Raw genomic sequence first — 25,755 nt, 5'->3', positions numbered from 1 at the left:
GCCCGCGGCTCCGCGGCCGCGCAGCGCCGCGCCCCGCAAAGGGAGGGAGGCAGCGAGGCCCTGCCCGGCACTGCCCTGCCCCGGGGGCGGAGGGCCGCGGAAGCCTTTGCCTCCTCCCCCGGCCCCGGCGCACACGGGAGGAGCAGGCGGCAGACGGAGAAGCGGCTCCGCGGCTCCAGCCCTACCCCAGCCGCCACCGTCGCCCGGAGATGCCGCCCGCCGCCTCGCGGCCGCCGCTGCCGCTGCTGCTGCCGCTATTGCTGCTGGCGGCGGCGCGCCCCGCGGCCCCGCCGCACAGGTACCGCGCGCCCCTCCGCGCCCGCGCAGCGCTGCACCGCCCCGCGCACGGCTGCGCCCCCCCCTTCCCTCCGCAGGAGCGGTGGCCCACCGCGTCTCTGCGGGGTGCGCGGACACCTCCGCTGGCACTGGGCAGCACCCGCGGGTGTTTTATTTACTGCATCAGGGGAGGGCACGGACAGGGGCTTTTTCCACGGAAGCAGCCCACTGCAAGAGCAGGTCCATATAACATAACACATAACAGGATATAACAATAAGAGTGATATAAGAGTAATGTAATATCTCAGTATCTAAAGCGTTCACTCACCCTCGTGTCCTCAGCAGTAACGCTGTGGTTCTGCGCAGGGCTTTTCAGGGCTCCATGTGTGCCCCGTGGGGTGGCTGGAGCAGGGAGCTGACACTTGGCCTTTTTTGCCCTGCACGTCCTCGCACCGGCAAAATCAGGACGTACGATTCATCACCCGACTAGAGTAGCAGGACTTGCGCGCATGATGGATTGCATTCCTGTGGTATAGAAAACTTCAAAAGTGACTGACTTGATTAAAATGTCTAAATTCAAAACATTTCAGGGTGGAATAGATAGGAATTAAAAGTTATTACTGTGCTATTTTAACTACCATTATGTATACTATAAAAAGTCATTACTAATGACTTTTTAATAATTTTTTTTCATTATAATAGCAATTTGCAATGATGTATCACACCACCACACCTTCCATCTTATGAATTAAAAAAGGAGGGAAGGATAACAGTCTGTGTAAACCCAGAATTAAGGTCCAAGTAGTTAATTTTTCTCTACACCTAAGTTTGCGTGTTAAATTGCACATTCTATGTCAATAATGAACTTATGTAAGTAGTGAAACATATATTTAAAGTTAGCAAAGTTTTTAAGTATTTAAGTTGTGTTTTTAAGTATAAGACAGCCCGTGCCTCTTTACTATTATACAAAGAATAAATGAAATATATTTTTAAATTAAGCACTATTTTTCCTATTATTCTCAGGCCTACATTTGCATGTGGAGGAGTTGTATCTGGAGAGTCAGGGTTTATTGGGAGTGAAGGATTTCCTGGAGTCTACCCTCCAAACAGCAAATGTACTTGGAAAATCACAGTAAGAATTTTTAATATCACAACATCAGTGCTGAAGACAATGAAGAGCTATTTGTTGTTAATGCCAGTGTTTTATATGGGATAACATATATGCAATAATGCACTCAGTAACTCAGAGCAGCTCAACTATGTGAAACTTTTTAGGGTTGCTGTAATATGATAATAGTGGCTGAAGTAGAACTGACCTTGCCTAATGTGAGAAGTGAATTTTCATTGACTTCCATAGACACACCTCTAATTGTTTTAAATTAACCCAGTTGAAAGCAAACATCTACTCTTTCAGTCACTGCAGAAAGCAATAGTTAGGCTAGATCAAATGGATTAAAGCAAAGCTGTGAGGTGTACATAATGAAAAGCAAAATTTGTTGGCAAGAAGACATAGAAAAAGTTTCAAACAAAACCAAAAAATTCAGGCAGGTTTGCTTGTAGTGTGCTAGTAACAGTGTTGTGCCAGCCAGGACATCCGGAGTATGTCATACAGCAAGCTGACAAAGCAATAAGAAAGTGTTGTTACATTTATAAATGACCATGCGAAAGCATGTGGTACGATTGATATTTTGACGCTGAAATAAGACTGTAGGGCAGAGCCGTGGTATTCATGGACAGCAAATGTCATTAAACAACTACAACTAAACATTTCAGTGCTGATGTGTCCTTATCCAGAACCTCAGAGAAAAGGATTGGAATGAATGGTTACTTTTCCTCACATTGCCACAAATTAAGCCCTCTAAAATTGCCTACTTAATTTCCTCTACATTTTTAAGGCATGCTTCACTAAGAACTCCTGTGACATCAAGGCCTAGAGTATGGTCTTTACAGGAAAAAATAAGTATAAGAAAGCATTAAAAAAACTTAGTCTGTGTGTTGATGGGATCACTAAAGACAGCTTCAGTCCCAAGACTGCATTACAGGCTAGGTGTCGGCAGTAGAATAGGATGTCACAGGATAATTGTCTCCTGCTACTATAGAGATGCTGACGCAAAGCAAGAGACATTGAACTGTTTACAGTGTTCAGTTAAAATGACTCTCGTACCAAATGAGTGATGTAGTTTTAATCATTTTATCTGAAGGATACCAGTGAAGCTGGAACAATTGCTTTCTGCACCTTTATGTTGCATTATTATTAGGGCCAAGTTAGAGGTTACCTTCAATCTGTGACTGACTTTATCCAGAAGAGTACAATGTGAAGTACAGTGTATGCTCATAAATACATTTGCTTCCTGCTGTTGAGGGGCTGAGATTATAGCAATTAGCATGGCCCACTTTACAATCTGCAGAGCAGGCACAAATTGCATTTGGAATCATACACACATGCCTTAAACGGGAGAAAAAAACCCCAAAGTTACTTTACCAACATAACTCAGTATAAGATGTTCAAAAGTTCAAAATTGAATCTGGAAGGAACTAATTTTGATTATAACAAGATGAAGTTTTTACCATTAAAAAATTCAGATTACAGATGGAGGCAGCACTGAAGAAGCGTTTACTGAAGCATCCCATGGATCTGCCCTTCATTATATATTGGGGGTAGAAGACGACAACAATTGATTGTATTTAAAGAGTCCATGCAGAGTGGTTTCATTGTGGACTTAATGTGGCTGTTGCCAACAAAACATGAACATCCAGGTTAGCCCGGACATTGTGAGAAGCATTACCACAAAGCTGTAGCAGAGCTGTGTCTGCACTCAGGCTTTATTGACCATGGGAGGAACTCAGTGGCTTCTGGCATTTCATGATCGTCCTGACTCCCACTTTTCTGCTGTGCTGCCATTTATTCCTGTTCTTTGACTGCTGCATACCTATTCTCTGTAGCTTGTCCAAAACTAGAGAAGGGCTGTGCTACTGTAGTAGCCCAGGCTTTCTTGTGCTCCTGCCTCATTTAACCCCTATTAGACAATATTGTTCACTAAGCCAAGCTGATTTCCCACCCCACCATCGACTGTGTAGAACACCCTGTCTTTTGGATGCACAGGAAGGATGTGGGGAAGGCAAGGACTACAAAACTTGCAAGACTAAGCCTGCACCCTCTCTAAAAAGAGGATGATTTACTGAACTGAGGGAAAACACTCAAGGGTCTAGTTAGCCTGAATTTAAACAACAAAATCCTTTCACCAGATACTGCTGAGGCTCAGAATAGCTTGCTTAATAGCACCCAAGTAAGAAAGCCAGTTACACAGCCATCAAGACATCAGGAAATATGCTGTAGTTACTGTTCAGCTTCCTCATTTAGCATCTGATCTTAGAAGGTGACTAAGACTTTTCGTCTGTCCATTTTAGCCAAGGGCTTTGAACACCTTCCTGAAAACACTCTGCCTAATGCAGGATCTGACAAGTCTGCAAGAGTGGAAGAGACATTGATTCATTTTGCATCTGGGTCACAAGAAGCATGAAGCTGTTCTCTCAACTACAGGATCTCATCATCTATAGAAGAAATCCACAGAGGCAGGGTGACCGCTAATTCATTCTTTAGAAGAAAATAGGTTTAGGAAATCTTACGGGTAGTACAGATAAAGCAATGTAGCATTCAGGTATCAGCTGAAATCTTTCCAACTGGTTTGCTAAAGCTAGGAGAGTCTCTCTAACTCAATTATGGTTCTGTTACTTCAAGAGACTGGGACTTTTTCAGCTGGCTAAAGAAAACAGCTTCCCTATTCTAAGAGCTGTAAGAAGTGTTCAGCACATGCTTGTGGTTATATTACAGCCTTGGCAGACTACCCAGCAGCTTTTAGCTGGCTTTGCTAAGAAGTCATTTGTACAGCTATTTCCTTTCCTATAGTAATGTATATAGCTTTATCTAAAATATGTCATATACATTTACTTTTAATACTCTGTAATCCTTCTTGGCCATCACCTCACATAAATGTGTCACGTAGTCCAAAAATCTGGACTGCTGTCCTGTGTTTTTCTGGCAGACTGCATAGTTCCCATAAAACTCTAACAACTTTATGTGCAACAATAATACTGAAGACTGTCAGAGTTATGTAAGGTTATATTTTTATAGGTTCAGGGGCTGTGTTATAGCAGGTTTGCTGACAATAAGCAAGGTTTGAAAAATTTACTTATCGGGGAATTGGGAATCTGCCCTGGGGGAATGAAATATTTTAAATCATTTTCCCGTATCATTGCGAAACTGCCCTTCCAGTAGAGAACAGATCTTTATGCATGGTTGTATTGCCAGAAAAGAAATAGATGAACAGAATCTAGTGCCTTTGTCAGGGAGAGCAAGCTAATACAAATTTTAAAAAAAATTGTTCCTTTGTGGCTGGGGAGGATGGAGCTCGGGAACCAGTGACTAGGCAGGAACTGTAGTTCTTCCTAGGATGTAACTCCAAATAACTTACATATTCATTCTCAGTAGAGAGAAATAATATGTTTAGCTTGCAGGTGACTGATGTATTTTTCAAGTCTACCTAGGACTGCTATGGAAAAACATACAGTCAGCATTTTGGTATTAAACATATACCAAAATATGTTAAACCCATATACAATATAGGTTTAAAAATTAGGCAAAATATTTTCTCAGAAAGTTGGCACCCAAAAATCATTTTCAAAGCAAATACTCTAAACCAAGTAATTTTGAAAAGTATGACAGTTTGGGAATCCTCCCCAGAAATGGAAAGAGGCACAGTGATGAAGAGGGCTTTGTGTTCAGTCAGAACAGCAACAGAAAAACAGCTTAACTACTTTAAATGTAAGTGAACTTTGATTAACATTATATGAAATACCTGCAATGAATGATAACCAAAAAAAATGTAGGGACCTTATTTTGTGGTGGGTTGTATATATAAAATAATCATGTCCTTTTCAAGAGGTTAATAATCTACACGGATGATTTTAGGGAATTATGCTCCAGAAAAACTCCCCCTAAAAATTTAGGGAGTGCTACTTTCCTTTAGCCTTCAATAGGAGTAAGGCATCCTTCACATGAGTTTAGCATCATAATATCTGATCCTAAAGAAGTTCACAGAGTTAAAATAAGAGGGGAAGCAAAGGGCAAGTATGGGTCAGTCACCCTCAGTGTGACAAGGGGAGGCAGAAGCTGCAGGTCCTCTGTTGTTGAAAGATACCAGCTGGATGGATAAAACAGAAAAATAAGGCACACCCTGCAGGGGAAGCATCACATATTCTTCCTTTGACTCCTCTCTCTCTCTCTCTTTTTTTTTTTTTTTTTTTTTTCTTAAGAGCTGCAGTTCCTCCCAGTTCTTCCTCAGAGGTATCCCATCATCTTACTACATCAGGCTCGGATGTGGCTCAAAGTAAACAAAACTGAGTCATGCTGGCCTTTGCTTTCTCCCCTGTGTTTCTCATGCAGCAATATTTTAAATGTCCTAGGATAAACATTGGCAGATTTTAGCACATTAGTTTTCAACATTTTAAAAAGGGAAACAGTAGAAATGAAAGAAAAGTATTGTTTTGCAAAGACGCCTGTATTTAGGGTGGGATTCCATGGGAGTAGCTGCAAGCTGGAGCGGCTGCTGCCAGAATATGGAACCACCATCCTCTGCACTCTTGAATGTCATCTGGTCAGACCACAAACTTTTAATTGATTTCACATGCTGGAACAAATTTGATATTTTTGCAAATAATGACAAATATTATTTTAATAAGCAGTTACAGTATTTTATAACGTAATGGCAGTAAGTAGTGACTGAGATTAAGGGACCCCGTTTAGACATTTCTGTCATGGCTTAACTCCCCAAATTCAGCTAAATGCGAGCAAGGATTATTCTGACAACTGAAGTCTGGAGTAGGCTCCTTGTTAAACACTCATGACCACCTGGCTGAGTTTATCCTACACATTTTCTCACAAACTGCCATGAAACAAATCTAGTACATCTATGGGGAAGAGTCTTGACCGAGATCAAGTAGACTGAATGAATAGAAGCTAGAGATTTAAAACTATAAAGAAATATAATTAGATAATGTAGTACAGTATAACATAGTCAATGGTGGAGAGAGGAGAATGAAGCATACAATGCTGCATAGAATTACTTACACTGTGAAACAGTAAACCCAAGACTTGAGTGAATGTTTGGCTGGCAATTCGGAGTTTGCCAGCACACTCTCCCTCTTGAGCACGGGTCAGTCCCCCGTCCTGGTTCCCCATGCCCCACGTGGGGCAGCACGAGGGAGCAGAAAACACTGGGTTAGGACTGAACGCTGCGAGGCTAGTGTGAGCAGAGCAGCGCTGGCTCAGTGTGCTCGTGGAACAAAGCTGTCAGTGAGCACCCATCAGCATTGCCGAGGGATAACCGCTTGGCTAAATCTGAGTTTGTTTCTACACGGAGAGCAAAAAGACCTTTTCTTACCCCAGAACCAGCGACCTCTCACATTTCAACTTCCTTCTTCAAACTCGGGGAGGGAGTAGGTGTCTTCAAAGAAGCAATTCAAGCTGAGAAAGTAGGGGAAAATCTTATAAGCACTGACAAAACTATTTAATCTAATATGATGGAGCAGCTTCTGCTCAACTTTCAGAAACAGTGGAAGGAAAAGGGGAAACTTCTTAAAGATGCTAAGTTGCAGCAAAGCTGCAAGACACTGTAAACAGTGTTTTGTAGCTGAAAATGTTGGATAATCTTAACTGTAGGCATAACAGCTCAGTCTGTATTAAAACATGATAATCTTTAAAGGTCATCTCATTTGGATCCTGTTGTACCAGTTGTACAAATTTACGAATAATGAGTGTTCCACCCAAAAAGAGCATCTGTTATTTTACATACTGCTGAAAAAAGGCTGCTTTAATTTAACTGCCTAAATCCAACTTTATCTGACTTTACAGCCAGCATTTTTGAACTGATTTGTCTGGTCACACAGAGTTTGTAGTATAACCATAAATAACATTCAGGTCTTCTGACAGGAATACCAAATTGCTTCTAGCTCTTTTTTTGTTAAAATGACCATGTCTTAATGCTTCTTAGTGATTCAGACCAGAAGACGAATGCAATAATAACAGATTCAGTTACGACAGCAGTGATTCAAGGAGTCATATTGCTTTCACAGAGTTTCTTACAATATGACCATGTGTCTGTATTGGCTTTATGCTGACTAAATATACATGTGGGTTATTTTCTGATACCACCTATAGGGCTTGCTCACTTCAGTAGTGTGAGTTTTAAACCTAACATCTGGCTTTAAAGTTTTCTAAAACATAGTCATTGTGCTTTGGAATTTCTGGGTAAGATTAGATGAGTTTTGTGGTTTTGATGTAGTAGTAGTAATAGTAATGATGTATGTCTGTACAGGGGAACTGAATGCATTTTTGAGAGAACTTTGAAGGAGGATTCAAGGAAAATACTCTGAAACCAGCAACAGAAACTGCAGTGGGCCCTGGGCAGTTGAAAACAGCTCATGGAAAAGTCTGCCCTGCTGCAGGATCAATATCGGCACTGGACATAAAAGCAGCCACATGAATGAGTAACCTTAACATATCTACAGCACATTTTTCACTGCATCTAGAGCTTCTGCCTGTATTAGTATCTTCTGTGGGTTAAATGGTCACTTCCATCTATACCTGACAAGGCATTTTTAACTGTTGAAACTCACAGAATTCAAACACTGTTTGACAATTTCATTTAGGAACAGTTTAGTTGTAGTTTATCTCAGACTGGTGTTTTAAAACGAGTCACTGTTAAGGAAAGAAAAAATTCGCAAACTCTTAAATAAAGTAGCTTAAATATGGACTTACTGCAGATATATTAAGTGTGTCTTATATATTTAAAGCAGAAAATAATAGCAGTGTCTCAGTAAAATAGAACAGCTGCAATTATTTTAATAGGTAACCGCTCTACCAGGCTATGAATTGAATGCAGTTGATTACACCCTGCCTGTCTAGGGTCCCTCTACACTTCAAAAATACTGTTTCCCTTCTTCCTGTCCTGTTACATAGCATTGAGTGCTTTGTTAGAGTAGTCTTCACTTCTCAGTATGCTGCTTATTCTCTTAAAAGCTTGCAACTCTATCCCAGGAAATGTTCTCCTCCTTGTAAACTACTGTGCTCTCTTAATTTACATCCTTCTCAATACTCTTGCCTCTTTCGCAATGTCCACAGATGCAGACATGTGAGAAGATTTGCCCTGTCTTATGTTTCCTCAGATGTTTCAGAGAACAAAACTCTCTTCTGTATTGAGGACACCCACTAATGATTCTTTTGAACTCTGTTTATAGTTTTACATATTCTTTCCAAATATAATTCTTTCACTGCAGCCGTCAAGCTAAATGTACTGACTCCAATAGCTAAATATTAGGGTTATACACCATTAGCCATAAAGTTTCCAATTTTATTTATAAATGTAAGTCATGTGTCAGTAAATAAAAACAAACAACATTCAAACTATGAAACTTTATAACACAAATAAGCAAGATAGGAGAGGCCATTTCATTTGCTCAAAATTGTGAATTGCTTGTTCCATTTTTTTTTTTTTTTAAAACCATATTAATCTCATCCTCCTCACCTTACTTGGTGACTGGGAACTCCATGGCTGATTGCATACTTTCAGCAGAAAATAAGAGAAACATGCCGAGAGAACTAGGTGGTGATGGTATAGAATCAACTATGAGAGCCTGGCTAGACAATACTGTGGATCAGGAAGAAGATAATAGCAGCAGAGATGGCCAGAACTTTGTTTTTATGATTGATCCAATATGATTGTAAAAACCACTCTGCATGAAGTATAGTTGACAAAAAGAGGTTACCTGGCAAGAAGCGAAGGATATGAAAATACTCATGCAAATAGTGGGATCAGATAGATATGTGGTGTCAGCCACACTTCAAGATGCATCTCTCCCTCCCTCCCTCTCTCTGCAGGTCCCAGAAGGAAAAGTGGTGGTTCTTTCTTTTAGATATTTAGACCTGGAAAGTGACAATTTGTGCCGATATGATTTTGTGGATATATACAATGGCCATGCTAATGGACAACGCATCGGCAGGTTCTGTGGTACTGTGAAACCAGGTGCCCTCGTATCTAACAGCAATAAAATGTTGGTGCAGATGACTTCAGATGCTAATACTGCTGGAAGTGGATTCATTGCAAAGTTTTCTGCAGCAGAACCACATGAAAGAGGTAATTAACAGTTACGTATGTGCTGAAGACAAATAGAATTGTACAACTCTGTGGAGAGCCACATTAATGCTTAAAAAGATGTGATGCCAGAGATGTTAGGGATTGAGCTGTTCAATGTATTCAGTAATTATCTTGCTCAGCACGTAGCAAAGTATAACTGTTTAGCCACTGTAGTTAATCAAAGTAATAAAGAGGAGAGCTAACCATTCTAAGAGTTGCTGAAGAACCACTATGCAACTATAAATCCATAATGCATCTATGCCTTGAATACTGCTTGCCATTCTGATGTTGCGATCTCAGAGCAGTATATAATAAAACTATCAGAAGCAATCAGAGACAACAAGTATGGTACAAGTAGGGAACATCTACATGAAGAGCAGCTGCACAGCATGGACCTCTTCATGCTGGAAAAAGGGACGGTCAAGGGGAGTGTAGGAGAAGGCTCTGAAGTCATGACCGGTATGGAGGAAGTGAACAGGGACCACAGTCACTGTCTCTTCTAATGAGCAAGTGGCTGCAAAGAAAAGGAGAGGGTGATTTTTCACAGCAAGGTGTGAAGTGGTGGAGTCTTGTGCCAGGGGACATTGTGGACTGTCAACTTCTACACTGGTTTAAAAACAATTAGAATAACATGTGAAAGAAAAAAATTGTTAGGGATGATTAATCCTAAAGGCATTGCCTTGTGCTTGGGAAGGCCATGAACTGCGAGAGGCTGGGAGGTTACAGGGAGGTGGTATCGCCCTGCTGAGCTGAGCGACTCTTTTTTAAGGCTTTTGCTATTAGCGTGATCCAGACTAGTCAGGTTGTTGGGCAGACACAGTGTCGGTGATAAGTTATTTATTAGTCCTTACAGTTCTATGCCTGTATATTGATAACATGATAGAGTTAATTTAATAAAGAAGGTTCATAACCATATTATAAATAAGGATTACATACCTGATGTAGCTTTGTAATTTGGGACTGGGAGGAGGACACTCGGGAAAAAAACCCTGCTCCGTCGTGGGCTTTCCACAGGCCGCAGTTCCTTTGGGAATGCCCGTCAGCCCCGGCACAGCTGCAGGGACGCCTGCTCCAGCACCTGCAGCTCCTCCTCCTCTGACCTTGGTGTTCACAGGAATGCTTCTCACTGTTTTTTTTTACCCTCCTTTTCCTCTACATCTGGCACGTTCTGCCCTTTATTAACTATGTTTTCCTAGAGGTGCCACCAGCTGAGCTGAAGGGCTCAGCCGTGCCCTGTGGTGGGGCCGTGGCAGAGGCAGCCGGAACCGGCTGGGACCGGTTGTGTCTCCTCACAGAGGCCCCTGCAGTAAAACAAGCGCGTTACGTGGGTTACCTGCATCCTGGTTGCACTCTGGTCAGCATGGTGTGCTGTGCTTGCAGGGGATCAGTACTGTGGGGGACGACTGGAGAAGCCATCGGGGTCCTTCCAAACACCCAACTGGCCGGAGCGAGACTACCCAGCAGGAGTCACCTGCTCCTGGCACATCATCGCCCCAAAGAACCAGGTAAGGTGCTGCCATTGCCTCGCCTGCGCGGCCCAGCTCCCACTGCCTGCAAGGACTAACACCTCATCAACAGCCTGCTTGCACAACACGCTGCCTGCGTTGCACTGAGACAATAAAAATGCTATCTGGCCAAAATCTAAAGTTAGGTACACTCAGGGAGTGCAGGCACACCTATGTTCCAGTGATACCTGCCTTCCTCTCATGTATCACCTGGCTCACTCCAGTAACTGCTGTACTTTATTGACATTGTATCTCTTCTTCTGTGCATTGATATATTCCCCTAAATTAAACTTATTAAGGCATCTGTGACTGGTGAGGCTTTTAAACTAGAGTTTTTATGAAGATGATTATGTTAATTAACAAAACATAATGCAAATTAAGTTAGGGCAGGTGATCATCTCAGGACCAAACATGATGATGACTAACGCTAGCTTTAAGTCTAACAATACTTGTAGCATTTTTGGTGTTGCTGCAGTTTATTATTGAGGTACGCAGGCAGAGCTGATTGAATTTATTAAAAGCAGAAATTATTTTATTCTGCTTACAGTATGGAGAATATATTCGGATGTGTCCTGCACAGGGATTTTCAATGCACATTTCAAAAAGCTTGCTTTATTTCGTGTTTTGAAGGCTCCATCTCATAACACGCCTGCTTAATTAGCCAGACACCATCAGCGCATATGTTACCATTTCATTAAGACCTGAAGAGATGTGATAGCAGACCAGGAGGGCTCATTTGCCACCACTTGCCACAAATGGCAAACGCAAGTGTGTTCCCTACGCTGTAGGGCTAATCTTAATCCTAGCTTCACATTTTCTGGTTGTTGCAGAGCCATCTGCTCTGTACCTTGGCAGGAATTCTACAGTGATTGAATGTTTTGGTCGTCCAGGCATGTTTGGTAGGTTGGTTGCTTTTCTTAACCATGTCCAGCTTTTTAAATTCCTCTAAATGTAAAGACAACTTTCCTATTAATCTTCTGCTCATGACCATAATCCCCCAAATAAAAAAAGCTGCCCCAGATAAATATACTCTTTAGATCTTTCATACTTTTCCATTTACCAAGATATTTTCTCCCTTGAACTGAAGCAGTATGTCAGCTTAGTCTTTCCTGTACTCCTCTTTAATCCACATTCCTTGCTTGCTAGATACAGGTCATTTAACAATTCTATAGCTAAGCAGTGATTTTTAAAAACCTTATCCGTAACCTGCAGATTACTTTGGTTCTTTCGAAGTATCTCTAGATAAGCCTAAAAACTTTTCCTAAGCTTGTAGAGAAGATTTAAGGAAGGCTATATAAGCATAAAAATAAGGGCATTATATCCTGTGCCTTTTGAAGATCCTGTTCCATAAATCTACAAGTTTCTGAATATGTTTTTCATGTACTGCAACAGTGTTTGTTTGCATGCAAATGAGGCAGAATTTTGACGGTGACAAAAGCCATTTTTGAAGAAGTAGTGACTAAGCTTTCTCCAAGTGCACAGGAAAAGCTGTTCGCTCTTCCATTTGCCAAAGTTTAGGTGCCATTGTCTGTACTTCCCTTTCACAAGCATATGAGCAATAAAACAAGGCACTCTCTTGCTTCTAATACAAACCAATAATTACTTCATGTATTACAGAAAATGGAGGAGCTTCTCATGATGGTGAAGAGTTGCTATTCTATCATGAAATATTCTTTATTAGTGTAAAGTGCATTTATGAACAATAGTAAAGTAGATATTATGGCCTGCTGTTTTGCCTGCATATGGAAAAAATTAGCATTTCTGCTCCCAGTTGCATTACTTCTTTCTATACATCTTTTTTGATCATAAGTGTATTATACAGATGGGTACTTCCATTTAAAGTGCATTTTTTCATGATGATGACAAGGTTTTTGAAACAAGCCTGTTACTCATCTCTGAAGCCAAGTCCCCCTAGGGTACTCATACTTTATGGGAAACAAAATGATGCCGTCCACATCTGAATAGTGCAAAAGCATATTGAGGCAGAACTAAGACATCAGGTGATAACAGGTTATCATTACTATGAATGTAGAACAAGATCATTTTTACTACGTCAGTAAATCAAATGAAATGTACATGATGTACAAATGACTCCTTTTTCTTTGTACAGTCTTAAAAGATTTAATATCATCTCTGTTTGAGACGGACCTTTAAAGAGAAATCCTGCATATTTACAATCAACACAGTTCAGTGTTGTCATTCAAGCCTCATTTGTGCTATTTACAGGAGGGTGATTTAAATGCTGTTGTGCTTCATAAAAAGGAGCAACCTAAATGCATATATTACCTCTGTTTCAGTTGTGTAGTTATGTTGTGTTTTCCTTTCTTGCTGCAACAACTGACAGAATCATACTGCAGGACTTTGTTTCAGAGTAGCAAATTCCATTTCTGTTTTCTTGTCCATTGTTTTTCTTTCTTAAGTAGAAAAGTCCATGAATACAAGTCATATTGGAGGTAATAGCATCAGTACTGGAAATACACTATATGGAGTTATACTAGTTCTCATTTACAACTTGTAAAGCCCCAACATTTATGAAAATTGTGTATGGAAACACCATTCCTTTAACTACGTACTTTCTTTTGGTTTTAAGTCTTACTATTTACTAATCTTCTTTCTATCAATATTTTTGTTTCTGACCTTTTTATTTCTGCATGAAATAAACACAGCATTTGCAACCACAGTGATTCAAACCCTACTCTTAATGAAGTCAGTGAAATAGCTCTTAATCAACTTTGCCCTTTTTCTTTAACATATTTTGGATGATACAATGACACTAAAAGCCCCTTATCTGTGGTTTAGATTTGTTATAGTTATTTTAAAAGCAGTATAACACATAACACCTACTATCCTGTTTTCATTCACCCATAAAAATAATTTCATCAGAAGTTACTTGCATATATTTGAGAAGAAGGTGTTTTATAGAATATTAGTGTCATATATTGAACTATTTGTTGGAGAAAAGTCATGTGAATTAAAGACTTCTCCTTTATGGAAAGAAAAAGCAATTAGTACTTCATGTGAAGAGGTCACTTACTATAAGAAGCACTAATGAATTCCGCATATCAAAACCTTAATGAGTTATTCACTCTTTCCTTGCAGTTAATAGAGTTAAAGTTTGAGAAGTTTGATGTGGAGAGAGACAACTACTGCAGATATGACTATGTTGCAGTGTTTAATGGTGGGGAAATCAATGATGCTAAAAGAATTGGGAAGTACTGCGGAGACAGTCCACCAGCGTAAGTAACTTTCTCTAATTATGAACTTCACTACCACTATGTGTCATTTTGCTAACAGTTCTGTACTAGGCTTCAGAAAGATTTTTTTTTTAAGATTAAATGTGACATTTTCTGCCTCCAACTGAACTTCCAGGACTTGCTTGGTATCTTGTCTCTCCCTAGGTTTTCCCTTTTCTCTCTCCCTCCATGACTAGCCCTGGCTCCAACCCGTGTTCTATCCTGTCCCTCAAGCCTCATTAGAGCACTGTCTAATAACACCAATACTAATGCTATTGATATTGGTGTAATACCAGTATTAACGGTAGCTGAACACTAACATCACTTAATACATATATTTTGATTCTAGATACTGAAGTACAAGGATCCAGCTGAACTCTCTAGGCCCTTGGCTCGTTACTCACTTTATCTGACTCATTTCCCCCTCAGCCACTTCCCTTCTGCTCGTTCCTGGCTGCTCCTTGCATCACCGCTTACCATCTCTTCTGTCGGTGCCAAAGCACGTTCTCTCATGGCACAGACTGCTTTCCTGAGCGTGCTGGGTAGCACAGCAGGCTTTCACCAGCTTTGCTATCAAATTCCTGCCCTCAGACCCCCTCAGCACTCCCCCCCTCAACCCACAACTCCCCCATCCCCCCAAAAACAACCCAAGCCTCCAACACCTCCAAAACCCATCCCCAACCCAGCCAATGATACCATAACTATATAATCAGGTCTTACTTTATAGCTTAGAGTTTTACCTGGAAGCTAAGATGAATTGGTGCAGTGCAGTGCTGTGGCACTTGGAGTGACTGCAGATGGACTGAATGGGTCTCCAAATGGGTGATATGTTTCTTCGGCCTGAATGTTGTAAGCATCTGTATATATTAGATAAAAAAAATAATTCACCATCATCTGAAGTAAAAATGCTCTCCCCAAAGGAATTCTATTGCAAACACTCCTTTTCCTTCAGACAGAATAAAAAAAAGCGACCAGCAGATGACAGTTGTTAGTTACATTACTTAATACTTTATCACCAGGTAGACAGGTAATCCATTGATGAGCACAGCATGAGACCCTCCTTGTGACTTTGCAGATCCATCCCTTACATCTCAACTGTTACTGCAGAACAGTAAGGTATTTACCTTCAAGCTACTGTAAAAAAACCCCAAACAACCCAGAAGTAACAGAATCTCATATTAGAAACGGTCAACTAGCGATGTTCCATACAAATACCTTCAGTTTCTGCCATGAGTGTTTTGTGCGCAAGTTGGATCCAAAGGGCTGGAGCACATGGGCTTGCTTCCTAATTGAACAGAGTTTAAGCCAGAAGCTTAATGAATAGAGTCTAATTTGACTCACTCTGTATATAAAGTTGTGACATTTCAGACCTTTTCCAGCTGAGGTAAGAACTGAACTCCACAAGATCTTGTCCTTCCCTTGGTTCTCAGAAGGCAGCAGTGAACAACATCTCTTACAGATGAGGCTGGTGGCCTCCAGGCCCTGGGACTTAGCTGCCTCTTTCAGGCTAAAACGTAGCCCAGCTGTACAGTACATTTTGCATTGTCAGGATCTGGTCTTGGCTGACGGGGCAGTGCAAAAGGAAGAAGTGCCAGTTAGTCCCTGAGAGGCAACCTGGAGTAGGTTCCTAAACCACCTCTCAACTGTGGCTCGGCATCTATCCCCACAGCATGTGAAAGCTGTAAATTGGTCTGCCAAACCCTAGTGGGCTTCAAAATACAGACACGTTAGTATGGATTTTGTGCAAAAGGCAAATAAGGGCAGAAGACTGGGCTCAGACCCAGGCCACATAGCTTAGAGATGAGATTTCCTGTTACAGAATGTTAGAAGTGTCCTGAAAGCCAATTTTAGTATAGCATTGCTTCCTAACTGGAGATCCAATATACAGCTTGAACAGTCACTTTCCCTTGCCAAGTTGTATATAGGCAGCTTATATATCCAGTGAAAGGGGGAAAGTACGGCTCCTAGGGATTTTCCACTAGCTCTGCAGAATTCTCATCAAAATTTATCAGCTGGGTTCAGAAAAACAGTAAGGACATGACCAGTGTTGTAAAAGAACCAGGAATCCTAGTGTGTAAACTGAAATGTGAAGCAAGCCTTCTATAAAGAGTATTACTTGTGTGTCTGACACTAATTATGCAAGGTGGAACTCTAACCAGCAGATACAGATAACGTAACAAGGCATTCTGTAACAGAAACAGTGTACATCAGAAGTATGAGTAAAGTGGATACCTTGAACTCACTGGGTGGTTGCAGAGTGAATTCAGATCCAACTGCTGACTGGCAAGCATACAGTGTAACCACATACCTGATTCCTAAGTACAATTACTACGATACGTAAATGAATGGTATACAGAATAGTCACAATTTATTAGGAGAAGTAATTACTCAAAGCCCACCTCTCAGACAAAAAGCCTTTTTTAAATAGACAGGAAACACGGACTATGTCAGATGTTTCAGATTTGCTGTTGTAGTCCTGGTGTTCAGGAAGCAGAACAAAGCTCTCGGGCAGCTGATGATCAGTGCCCTCCTACGTCCACAGCCTGTGTCAGTACTGCAGCAAGCACAGCATAATCTGTGCAACTACCACGGCATCTGTAAATCTAGAGAATTCCAGATAACCAGGCACGCACTTTTTGTTATGTCACGCTCAGCCATCAGAGTAAACTGATTTCTGAAATACCTGCCAAAAAACTGGGAGATGATAACAAGTTTTTACTTCAAAGGCCGGATTAAGTGTTTTGAAGAACTCCTGCTCATGAACTCAGACTTACTGGGAAGAAATAACATGGTCATTTTAGTAAAACTAATCTTAAAACCACTTTCTATTTTCCTCTCTCCTCACCAAGATTATTTTGCCTCTATATTTTTCTTCCTCTCCACAAAATCTGTGGTTTTCCTTGAAAAATGTGAGTTAATAAGTATTAACGCATATTGAGACAAGGTCTGTGGAAAGCTCAGTAGAATGAGAGAAGTGCTGCTTTGGCTAGACTTGCATTCTGTACGATTGGCTCTAACAGTAGTCTTGAATGAAGTTTTATTGCACTACATCCACATCCAGAGGCAGCGTCACAGTAGGTGCTATGCAGTTTGTGCACTGAAAACTAATACACTGAACAGTGCTTGCTCATGACATTTCAAATCCTAAGGAAAAAAACTCCGTTAGCTCTTCACAGCCTTGGTAATGAATATCCAATCGTTGACAAAAACTGAGCCCACAGAAATAATAACCCAAACCATTTTATTTTTAGAGGTTTTGTCAAAGAATTACAGAATCCAACACTGAATTAATTTTCTTAAGGCCTTCCAAATGTGTAATATGTTTTTCATTAAACAAAAACAAATAAATAGTAGAAAAACAACATTTACTTACCTCAGCTACATACTGAGGATTTCTTCCTCAGTATTTTTATATATTTTTAAAATATATATATTAAATATATTTTTTTAATATATTTTCCCACTGTTAACATAGCCCTTTCCGTTCCATGGAAGTGAAGTCTGCAATGTAGTCACAGAGAAGAATTTAAAGATACTCATATTGACATAACCTTCAGGAATCAGAGGTTCAGATAATTCATCAGAACGAGTTTGACGCTCGTAACACCAGTGTCTGACATGCTAGCAAACCCCCATGTATTTCAGTATTAGTCTGGGTGCAGATACTGCCTTCACACCAATAACTAAAGTGAAGCACGCGCTCTTTTTTTTGTAAGAACGCTATTAATGTTTTTTCTCTTTGACATTCAAAACAATGGAAATATTTTACTTTGTTTTTCTATTTCAGGCCTATTCTGTCTGAGAGAAATGAGTTGCTTGTTCAGTTTTTGTCTGATTTAAGCTTAACAGCTGACGGTTTTATTGGCCATTATAAATTTAGACCAAAAAAGTTACCCACAACTACAGTTGCACCTACTACCACAACAGTCCCGGCTACCTCAAGTAAGTTTTATTGGCTTTATTTTATTTCTTAGAAAAATAAATTATTCCAGGAAAGGGCTATGGAAAAGTGTCATAGGAAGTACGTTAAAAAAAAAATAAATCACAGTTTAATGGTTTGTTAGTATTTCAAATGTTGAGAGCACTAATTAAAAGTAATATACTCAAAGGAATATCTTAATATACTCAAAGGAGAATCTGCTTAACATTATTAAAAGGAAATCTATCCAGGTGAGAGTTCAGTGTACAAGTAGCTCGCTCCAGCTGAGAGAATTTTCTTGTCTCTTCTCAATTTTTGACAGTTAACTAGCAAATTCCATAGAAGGGATGAACAAAATTCTTTTGTATAAGAAGTTCTAAATATTTTAGGAAATAGCTTTATTTAAAGGAACTCTTTCTTCTATACAAGTTAATATGTAAAAATCTGACCATATTTTTCTTCACATAGTTAGTAAGATCAAGCAAAATTGGTATGGAAGTCACTTGAGTCCTCTTCAGATTCTGTTGACAGCCTGTCAACATGACACTTTCCTAGAATTATTTTCATTTTTAAAAAAATAAGGGATTGGAACTTATAAAGAAATATGTCACACTAAAAATAAATTTCCTTTTATATTTAAGACTAGACAGCATATATGAAAGATCAGAGGAGGAGTTCTCTGAAGGTACTGCCAAAAATACCTCGTTACTGAGATATTGAAGGGATAAATTCTTACAGTTTCTATAACCTGAATGTGAGAGATTTAAAACACAGTTATAGCAGAAAACCAAATTATTTATGATGTTTTTGCAACACATAACCTGATTTGTACTTAAAACATATCAAAAGTCAGGACAGCAGTGCCCTGTCAGCAGGAAACCAAGAAGCTGTGGTGCTTAAATACTGATAATGAAAGATATTTAAAATAGATTAAAATAAACATTATAAAAATGAAATCATAATGACCTGTAAATCATTCTGATGTGACTGCTACTCTACTAATAAATAATTCAGCTCTTCTTCACTATAAAGCACATCATTAAGAAGTTGTTAGTTCAACCACTTGGTCTCAACTACTCCAGGCTGTCAGATATCTCACGCTGCATTTGTGTTCAGGGTTTTGCCATTGAGTTTTGCTCTGTGAGATATTTGTGTGTGTGCACATGCAAAAGCGGTGTACTTCACTAATTAATTCCAAAGCAATTTTTATGACAACACCAGTGTTAGAAAATAAAACCAATGCAAAGTCACCTGAGAGAGGACAACAGAGGGAAGGTGTTCAAAAGAACTTGTCAGGCAGACAGAAATAAGAAGTCCTTTCAAGGTGCCATCAATTATGCATGGTGTAGGCATTTCTGATCTTAAAACCAAACCAAAGCACACCAAACCCCTGCAGTTTAGTTAAATTTCTGATCAATCATTTGCATTCAGAAGTGTCCAGTTCAAATAGACTTAGCTTATTATCTTGCAAATCAGACCTGTTCAAACTTGCACAGAACTCCAGGCATTAATAAAATACTTAACTTTAGTAGGCACTTTCAAGAATTACCTCAGTCTTTATCTTACATAAAAATATTAGTACTTGAAGAAATAAATAAATGCCATACAATACATTAATAAAAATAATGAAGATTAATCCAATACATATGGTTAAGTAATTTGTTTTCTTATTTCATTGGATCAAGTGATGCATTTGCCTGTCAGTATGGCTACATGTAAAATGATAGGCAACTAAACTTTTAATTCAGTTCTGCAATTCATGTTTTGCTAAAATACCTTACTCGTCTGTACAACACTAGGCAGCCTCTACTGAGAAATCATAGAGAAATTAGTCACAAACCAAAATTTACTAAACTCAAAAGTAAAACTTGAAGTGTTAGCACAAACCTCCCCCCCCCCCCCCCCCGAGAGGGCCAAACAAGAATATTTTGTAATGCATAATCCTAGTTTTAAATTTGGAAAAATCAGAGCACCTCAATAAATTTTTGGCAGCCACCTTACCAGCATGCACCTGTGACTCATCTACCTGCTACATTTCTTATCTTCCTGCTGCGGACACAGAATTGAAAGACTTAAGGAACATTAAATTTGTAGGTTTTGTTGTTCTGCATGTAGCATTGAGATAGGAGGTACTTGCCTGACCTAGCAACTGATGCTGCAAGAGAGGAAAACTAATTAAATGACATGGCACCCTGCCAAGCACTGACTGTAATTTAAAAATAATAATTTTTAAAAAAATGTCATTTAGTTTAAAGTTCTAGGAGCTGAATATAGTGTATTATTTCTACATTGTGTTTTACACAGAAGTCACTTTATTAAAAGCGTAGGATTAAAAATAGAAATACACACCAGTATGAAAGAACTATGCAGACACATCAAGGCAGTGGAAGTGATGGCAGTGGGAGTTTCACTCCCATGACTGTGTAAATCTGAGGCCGCATCATGCAGAATATGAGTCGATATGCCTCCAGAGACACAGTAACTTGCTTTTTTTAACACTTTTCCTTGTGGGAGGCATTTGATTTTCTAAAGAGTCACACTGAATACCAATCATATGAAGACTGAAAGAAAAACCCCCACAAGCCAACCCCAAATCAATGAAAAATATGGGGTCCAATTTTTAAACTTTGAAAGGCAAAACACTGAGTATGCAGATCTTCTAACAGTCATGGGCATAACACTGAAAACAAAGTAATTTTAATGCCATCCAGCTGAATCTCAGAAACTTGGAAAATTATAAAATCAATTCATTCAATTAAAAGAAAAGTACAAGTATAAATTACTGATTGGAACATTAGTCAGAAGTTCTTTTTCAGAAAGGATAGGCTGAATAAAACTTCTGCAAAATGCTGCATTCTAAAGAAAGTAAAAAAATGCAAAGATATTTTTCATAACTAATTTGTTTTTTCTTGGAAATTAGAGTTATGTAGGGGTTTGTTTTGTTTTTTTTTTAATCTGTCCGTCTCAGCTCCATGTTTCCAATAATTATGTCATGGACTAATTCCCAACAAATTTGAAAAGGAGATAAAAGCCTTAAAAATACTGCATGCCAACATGTTCCATAGAAAGATTTAGCTGGGTAAAGTACAGAGACTATTAACATCTATATCTAAAGTGTATTCACTTGTTTATAAACAAAGCATTCCATTTCAGAAAGGAAATGTCAACCCCTAATATTAAAATAGATACTTCAAACATTAGGTTGCCTTTCAAAATGTCATCAGTAAAAATTACACAGTACTACATCTCATGAAGCTATGTGAAAAATTTAGAAAAAAGAATCAGGAATTTGAACTCTGATGTCTTCCATCACAGTACAGTAATTTCAGATAAAAGGCCACCCCCTCCCTCTGAAGTGTTACTGTAATATAATGTTATGATACTTAAGTGTACTACTAGAGTTGTATGGCAACAGGCAACAACACTAAGTTACTTATTTAAGATCACGCTGCTATCAAATGTAAATTTTCTGTAACATCCCATTCGATAAGGTCATTAGAACAGATATGTAGCTGAGACACATGTGAAAAGATGATGATTGGAGGTGATGGCAGAGAAAAGGAATATTGTTATTGTGGTGTTCATCCCTTGCAATACCAGACCTAGTTAATGTATACATCAGGATTATTCATCTTTTTTTTTTTTTAAATACTGCTTTGCATTTGTATAAAATACCTCATTTCAATTTTAATTTACTTTTTGCTCTTCAAAAAGTTGTGAAGCCAACAGTTGCCCTGTGCCAGCAAAAGTGTAAGAGGAGTGGGACTCTGGAAAGCAATTATTGTTCAAGTAATTTTGGTAAGGAAACAAAGTTTGTTTCTTTTTAATTATACACTTGGCGCTGTATTTTTAGACTCATAGGAATTTTCTCAGATGTAGTTCTGAGATACCATTAATATATAAGATAGTGTAAAAATATAGCCTATGCGCATATCTGACATTAGTATCTGTGTTTCACTCAATACATTCTTGGAGCTATTCCAGAATAGGCACTGCACACATGTCTGAAACAAACATACTTTCTCAATCTGAAAAGCAAATGACAATGTAAGACAACCTCCTGCAGGAAAGTATTGATTCAGTTACTGTTTTGTCATCTCATTTGTCTGTAACCAGCCAATACACATTTTATGCTGCACCTGCTGACTATTCCATAATTCAGTTTATAGACTTCCAAAATATTTTTAAAAGAAGTTAGAAGGCATGGAGGTTTACAAGCACTGCTTTCTGTACACAGGCAGAAATCACTCAGGAAAAATGATGTCTGCTTGTATATTTAGACGGCAGTGTCACTGCTGATTTATTCAGTTACGTCTCAGAGTATTTTCCCATATTAATACTGGGAAGCTTTTTTTTATTCCCTTATAATATGCCTAAAAATGTGATGGAACAACTTCCCCTCCACAGTTTTTGTTTGTTTTAATCTCTCTTTATAGCTAGTTCCATGAGATTTGAGGAAGTGCGTTGCTTTGGGAAAGCGGGGGCAGCTTTGCATCATTTTGCTAGAAAAACAGTTGAGGGCTCTGGCTGTACCCCAAAGCAGAATGGAGTCACTGCAGCATGACCCTTTACCACCAGCCTGCTTTCATTTGCAAACAGTGTAGGCTTGCCCAAAACCAAAAAAAGAAGGTGGGGGGGATAAAAAAAAAAAAGGTCTCTTACTGACCATACCTCAGCTCTTGTGGTTGATGGTAAATCACACTACATAAAACTTGTTCTTTTTCCTCTAGCATCAGGGTAGTAAATCACATTCACTCTCACCTTTTGTCAAATACTTGAAAATTTTCAGTCTTTTCCATGGCATGAGTAAGAGTTAAAATATTTTATATGCACTGTGAATGCAAGTGTATGCTAAGGTAAGAACCGAAAGTGTGCTGTTGGTAGAAAACAATTTATTCCAAGTTTATTTGCTGACTTTATGAATTTGAGAGTGTAGAGCGCTGGGAATTTAGCTTTTGGCTAGAATGTTTTCAATTCAACTTCTCCACTATTTTAAAATTAGTCATTAAAAGTAGTATCAAATTGTAGTGTTTAACTGAAATTATCAAAACCTAGAACTGGGCTTGCAAGAGACTGATACATTCTAGGAACAGTTTTATATTTGATGCCACCAGAATTTGTCATGAGCGAGTTATCTATTACAGGTGATATCCACATTTTTAGTAACTGTTGCCAGTATTGTTTATTTCCTCATTATGGACTAATATATTTATTCAGTTTTTATGATGCCTCAAAATTTATGTCTAAAAAAAATTAAAATGTATCAAGTGTATCAAATGTCTTTTCTTCTAGTAATAACTGGAACTGTAATCACAGCAATAATGCGGGCTGGCAGCCTGCATGCAACAATATCAATCATTAATGTATATAAGGAGGGAAATTTAGCAATTCAACAAGCCGGGAAGAGTATGAGTGCCAAAATTATTGTTGTATGTAAGCAGTGTCCTCTCATCAGAAGAGGTAAGTGCACAAAAATAACTGCTTTGTGTGTTTATAAAAGACAAGAGTTTTGAAAACTGTGATTTGAAACATGACCACAAAAATCAGTAAAATGACATTAATTGTTTCTGTAATCAGCAACTAATATTATAATCAAAGATAAAAACCCCTAGTTATCCAGGTTTATATTGCATTTTTAAGTTTTACTTATAAAGAGTTAGACTCGCTGAGATCAAAGGAGTTTGAAAAACTTTTTTTTTTTTTTTAAACCCACGTGATATAAAGTAAAATCTGATTTGGTTCTCTCAAATGAAGCTCAGTTAGATTTTGGTTTTATGTGTATGTATTTTGGAGCTAGCTTTCATACACTGTTATTTAAAAGGGAAAAACAACAGCATGCTATATCTAGAAGAGCAGTATGGCACAGCAAATAACAAAAATCAACACTTCTCCCTGTTGCTTCTCTCATGTAACTATTTACATCTTTACTGTAGAAATGCTAGTAGTATTAAGCCCACTCTGTATCTGCAAACAGCCAGTATTTCTATAGCTATCTTAAACAGTATTATACAGAGCAGATCAACCAAGATATTTTCCAGTTAAAGGTAACAAGGGCTACCTATATGATGTTGTAAGAAATACTAAGACTATGTTTCATTGAAGTAACGAAGTAAAAAATAAACCAGTTTTCAGCTCTGCCTCCTAAGTAAACAGGTAACAGGAGAACATAAATGGAACCATAGCAGGAAACAGTAAAAATAATTTAATAAGCATCAAAAAACCCCCTGATACCATTCAGGATACTACTGGTATTTAAGCATATTAATTCAAAGTGGGCAGTACCAAAGTGAAAAAAACTTGTCAGAAACTAGCTTTTTGTTTTTACTGTTAGTTCTCTGGAAACTAGACATCCGTCTGGGAGACATATCATCATCCTTGGTAGAACAAATTGTCTCCTTTTAGGCAGACTGCTGGCTCCAAACCACACACTTCTGTTTCTCTTCCTAAATCTCCATGAATTATTTAATGTCCATTACTTAACATCTAAACTTTTCTGCTTATACCCTTATAACACCACTCCGTCCAGCCTAAGGCCTTGCAAACCCTTAAGCCTTCTAAGCCATAAAAATACGCAAATCCATGGCATTTCTCCAAAGCTAGGGCTTATCACAGATTAAGCCCACTTTACTTGCCTGACTGCCTCTCTATATATCTAGAAAATGTTTATGTCTTTGGGAGAGGAAAAGGGAATGAAAAAAAGAATGAAGTGCATTATCCTACAAGCTGAACAAATGAGAAAATACCCAGAATGAATGAGACACATTCTACTTCAGGTGTTAGTAGCTAAGTTATCCAGTGTTTATACTGCATTTCTAATGTCTTTCAGACTCGTTTGACAGTCTACATTTAATGAACATCTCCTATATATTTAATTATGTAGTATGTAGCTAGCTATCTACTTGATTTTCACATAACTGTACTTTATTGCATAAAAGCATGGCAAAGATGGGTAAGGAAGTATATGCTTTAGGTAGGAAGGAAAAAACATTAGAAGGCATTGGTAACCGAACAGAGACCACAGATAAAGGAACTATACTTACCAAATCATGTCCTGGATTTCTGTCTTGTAATATCATGCTCTCCTTTGTAGGTTTAAACTACATCATCATGGGCCAGGTAGAAGAAGACGGTAGAGGCAAAGTCTTTCCCAACAGCTTTGTCATGAGTTTTAAGACTAAGAACTCAAAGATCCTAAATGCCTTGAAAAACAAAACATGCTAAAACTCAACTCTGCAGCTGCATTGTATCACCTCTCTTGAAAAATAATTTTCACTTAGTATAAGTCATGAAGATACAACTGTCAGCCCTAAGACCATGCTCGCCCTTCCTGCCCTCCCATCCACCTGAGCATACCCTGGCACAAAGCAGTATCCGTTACACGTACCTGTCGGGGCCAGACCAGATCCGCCTAAGTCTTAAAGCCGATGATTTGCAGCACAGCCATCTGATCTCAAACATACCAAATTCCAATTACTTGGAAGCTGTTAATTTATAATTGTCCAATTTTTTAAGGAGTTGTGTATGTAAAATAAGAATTCTAAGTGCAATATTTATAGTAATTCATTTTAACTTAGCTTGTTTTATTACATGGATTTCTGCATTATTATCTGTGCTTAATAAAATATTTTAAG

The 25,755-nt window shown here is 38.8% G+C and overlaps 1 protein-coding gene across 1 annotated transcript; it reads left to right on the top strand.

Moving 5' to 3' along the window:
• Positions 1-25,755, top strand: PCOLCE2 (procollagen C-endopeptidase enhancer 2). The gene is made up of 9 exons (XM_054835329.1): positions 1-298; positions 1,300-1,408; positions 9,212-9,467; positions 10,848-10,972; positions 14,072-14,208; positions 17,993-18,147; positions 21,839-21,922; positions 23,417-23,584; positions 25,215-25,755. The coding sequence occupies exons 1-9, from the start codon at positions 210-212 to the stop codon at positions 25,343-25,345; spliced, it is 1,254 nt and encodes a 417-aa protein (XP_054691304.1). The 5' UTR covers positions 1-209; the 3' UTR covers positions 25,346-25,755.

Source organism: Grus americana, chromosome 9, assembly GCF_028858705.1.
Source record: "Grus americana isolate bGruAme1 chromosome 9, bGruAme1.mat, whole genome shotgun sequence".
In the NCBI taxonomy this organism is placed as follows: Eukaryota; Metazoa; Chordata; class Aves; order Gruiformes; family Gruidae; genus Grus; species Grus americana.
The sequence above is the reverse complement of the archived record's forward strand: the minus strand, read 5'-3'. Positions and strand labels throughout refer to the sequence as shown.

What these genes read in the sequence shown, in the direction of transcription:
- PCOLCE2 (XM_054835329.1), top strand. Translation starts at nt 210, where the DNA reads ATGCCGCCCGCCGCCTCGCGGCCGCCGCTGCCGCTGCTGCTGCCGCTA. An exon ending in AGCAGAACCACATGAAAGAG is followed by an intron (nt 9,468 to 10,847) that starts GTAATTAACAGT and finishes CTGTGCTTGCAG; the next exon opens with GGGATCAGTACTGTGGGGGA. An exon ending in GTGTCCTCTCATCAGAAGAG is followed by an intron (nt 23,585 to 25,214) that starts GTAAGTGCACAA and finishes TCTCCTTTGTAG; the next exon opens with GTTTAAACTACATCATCATG.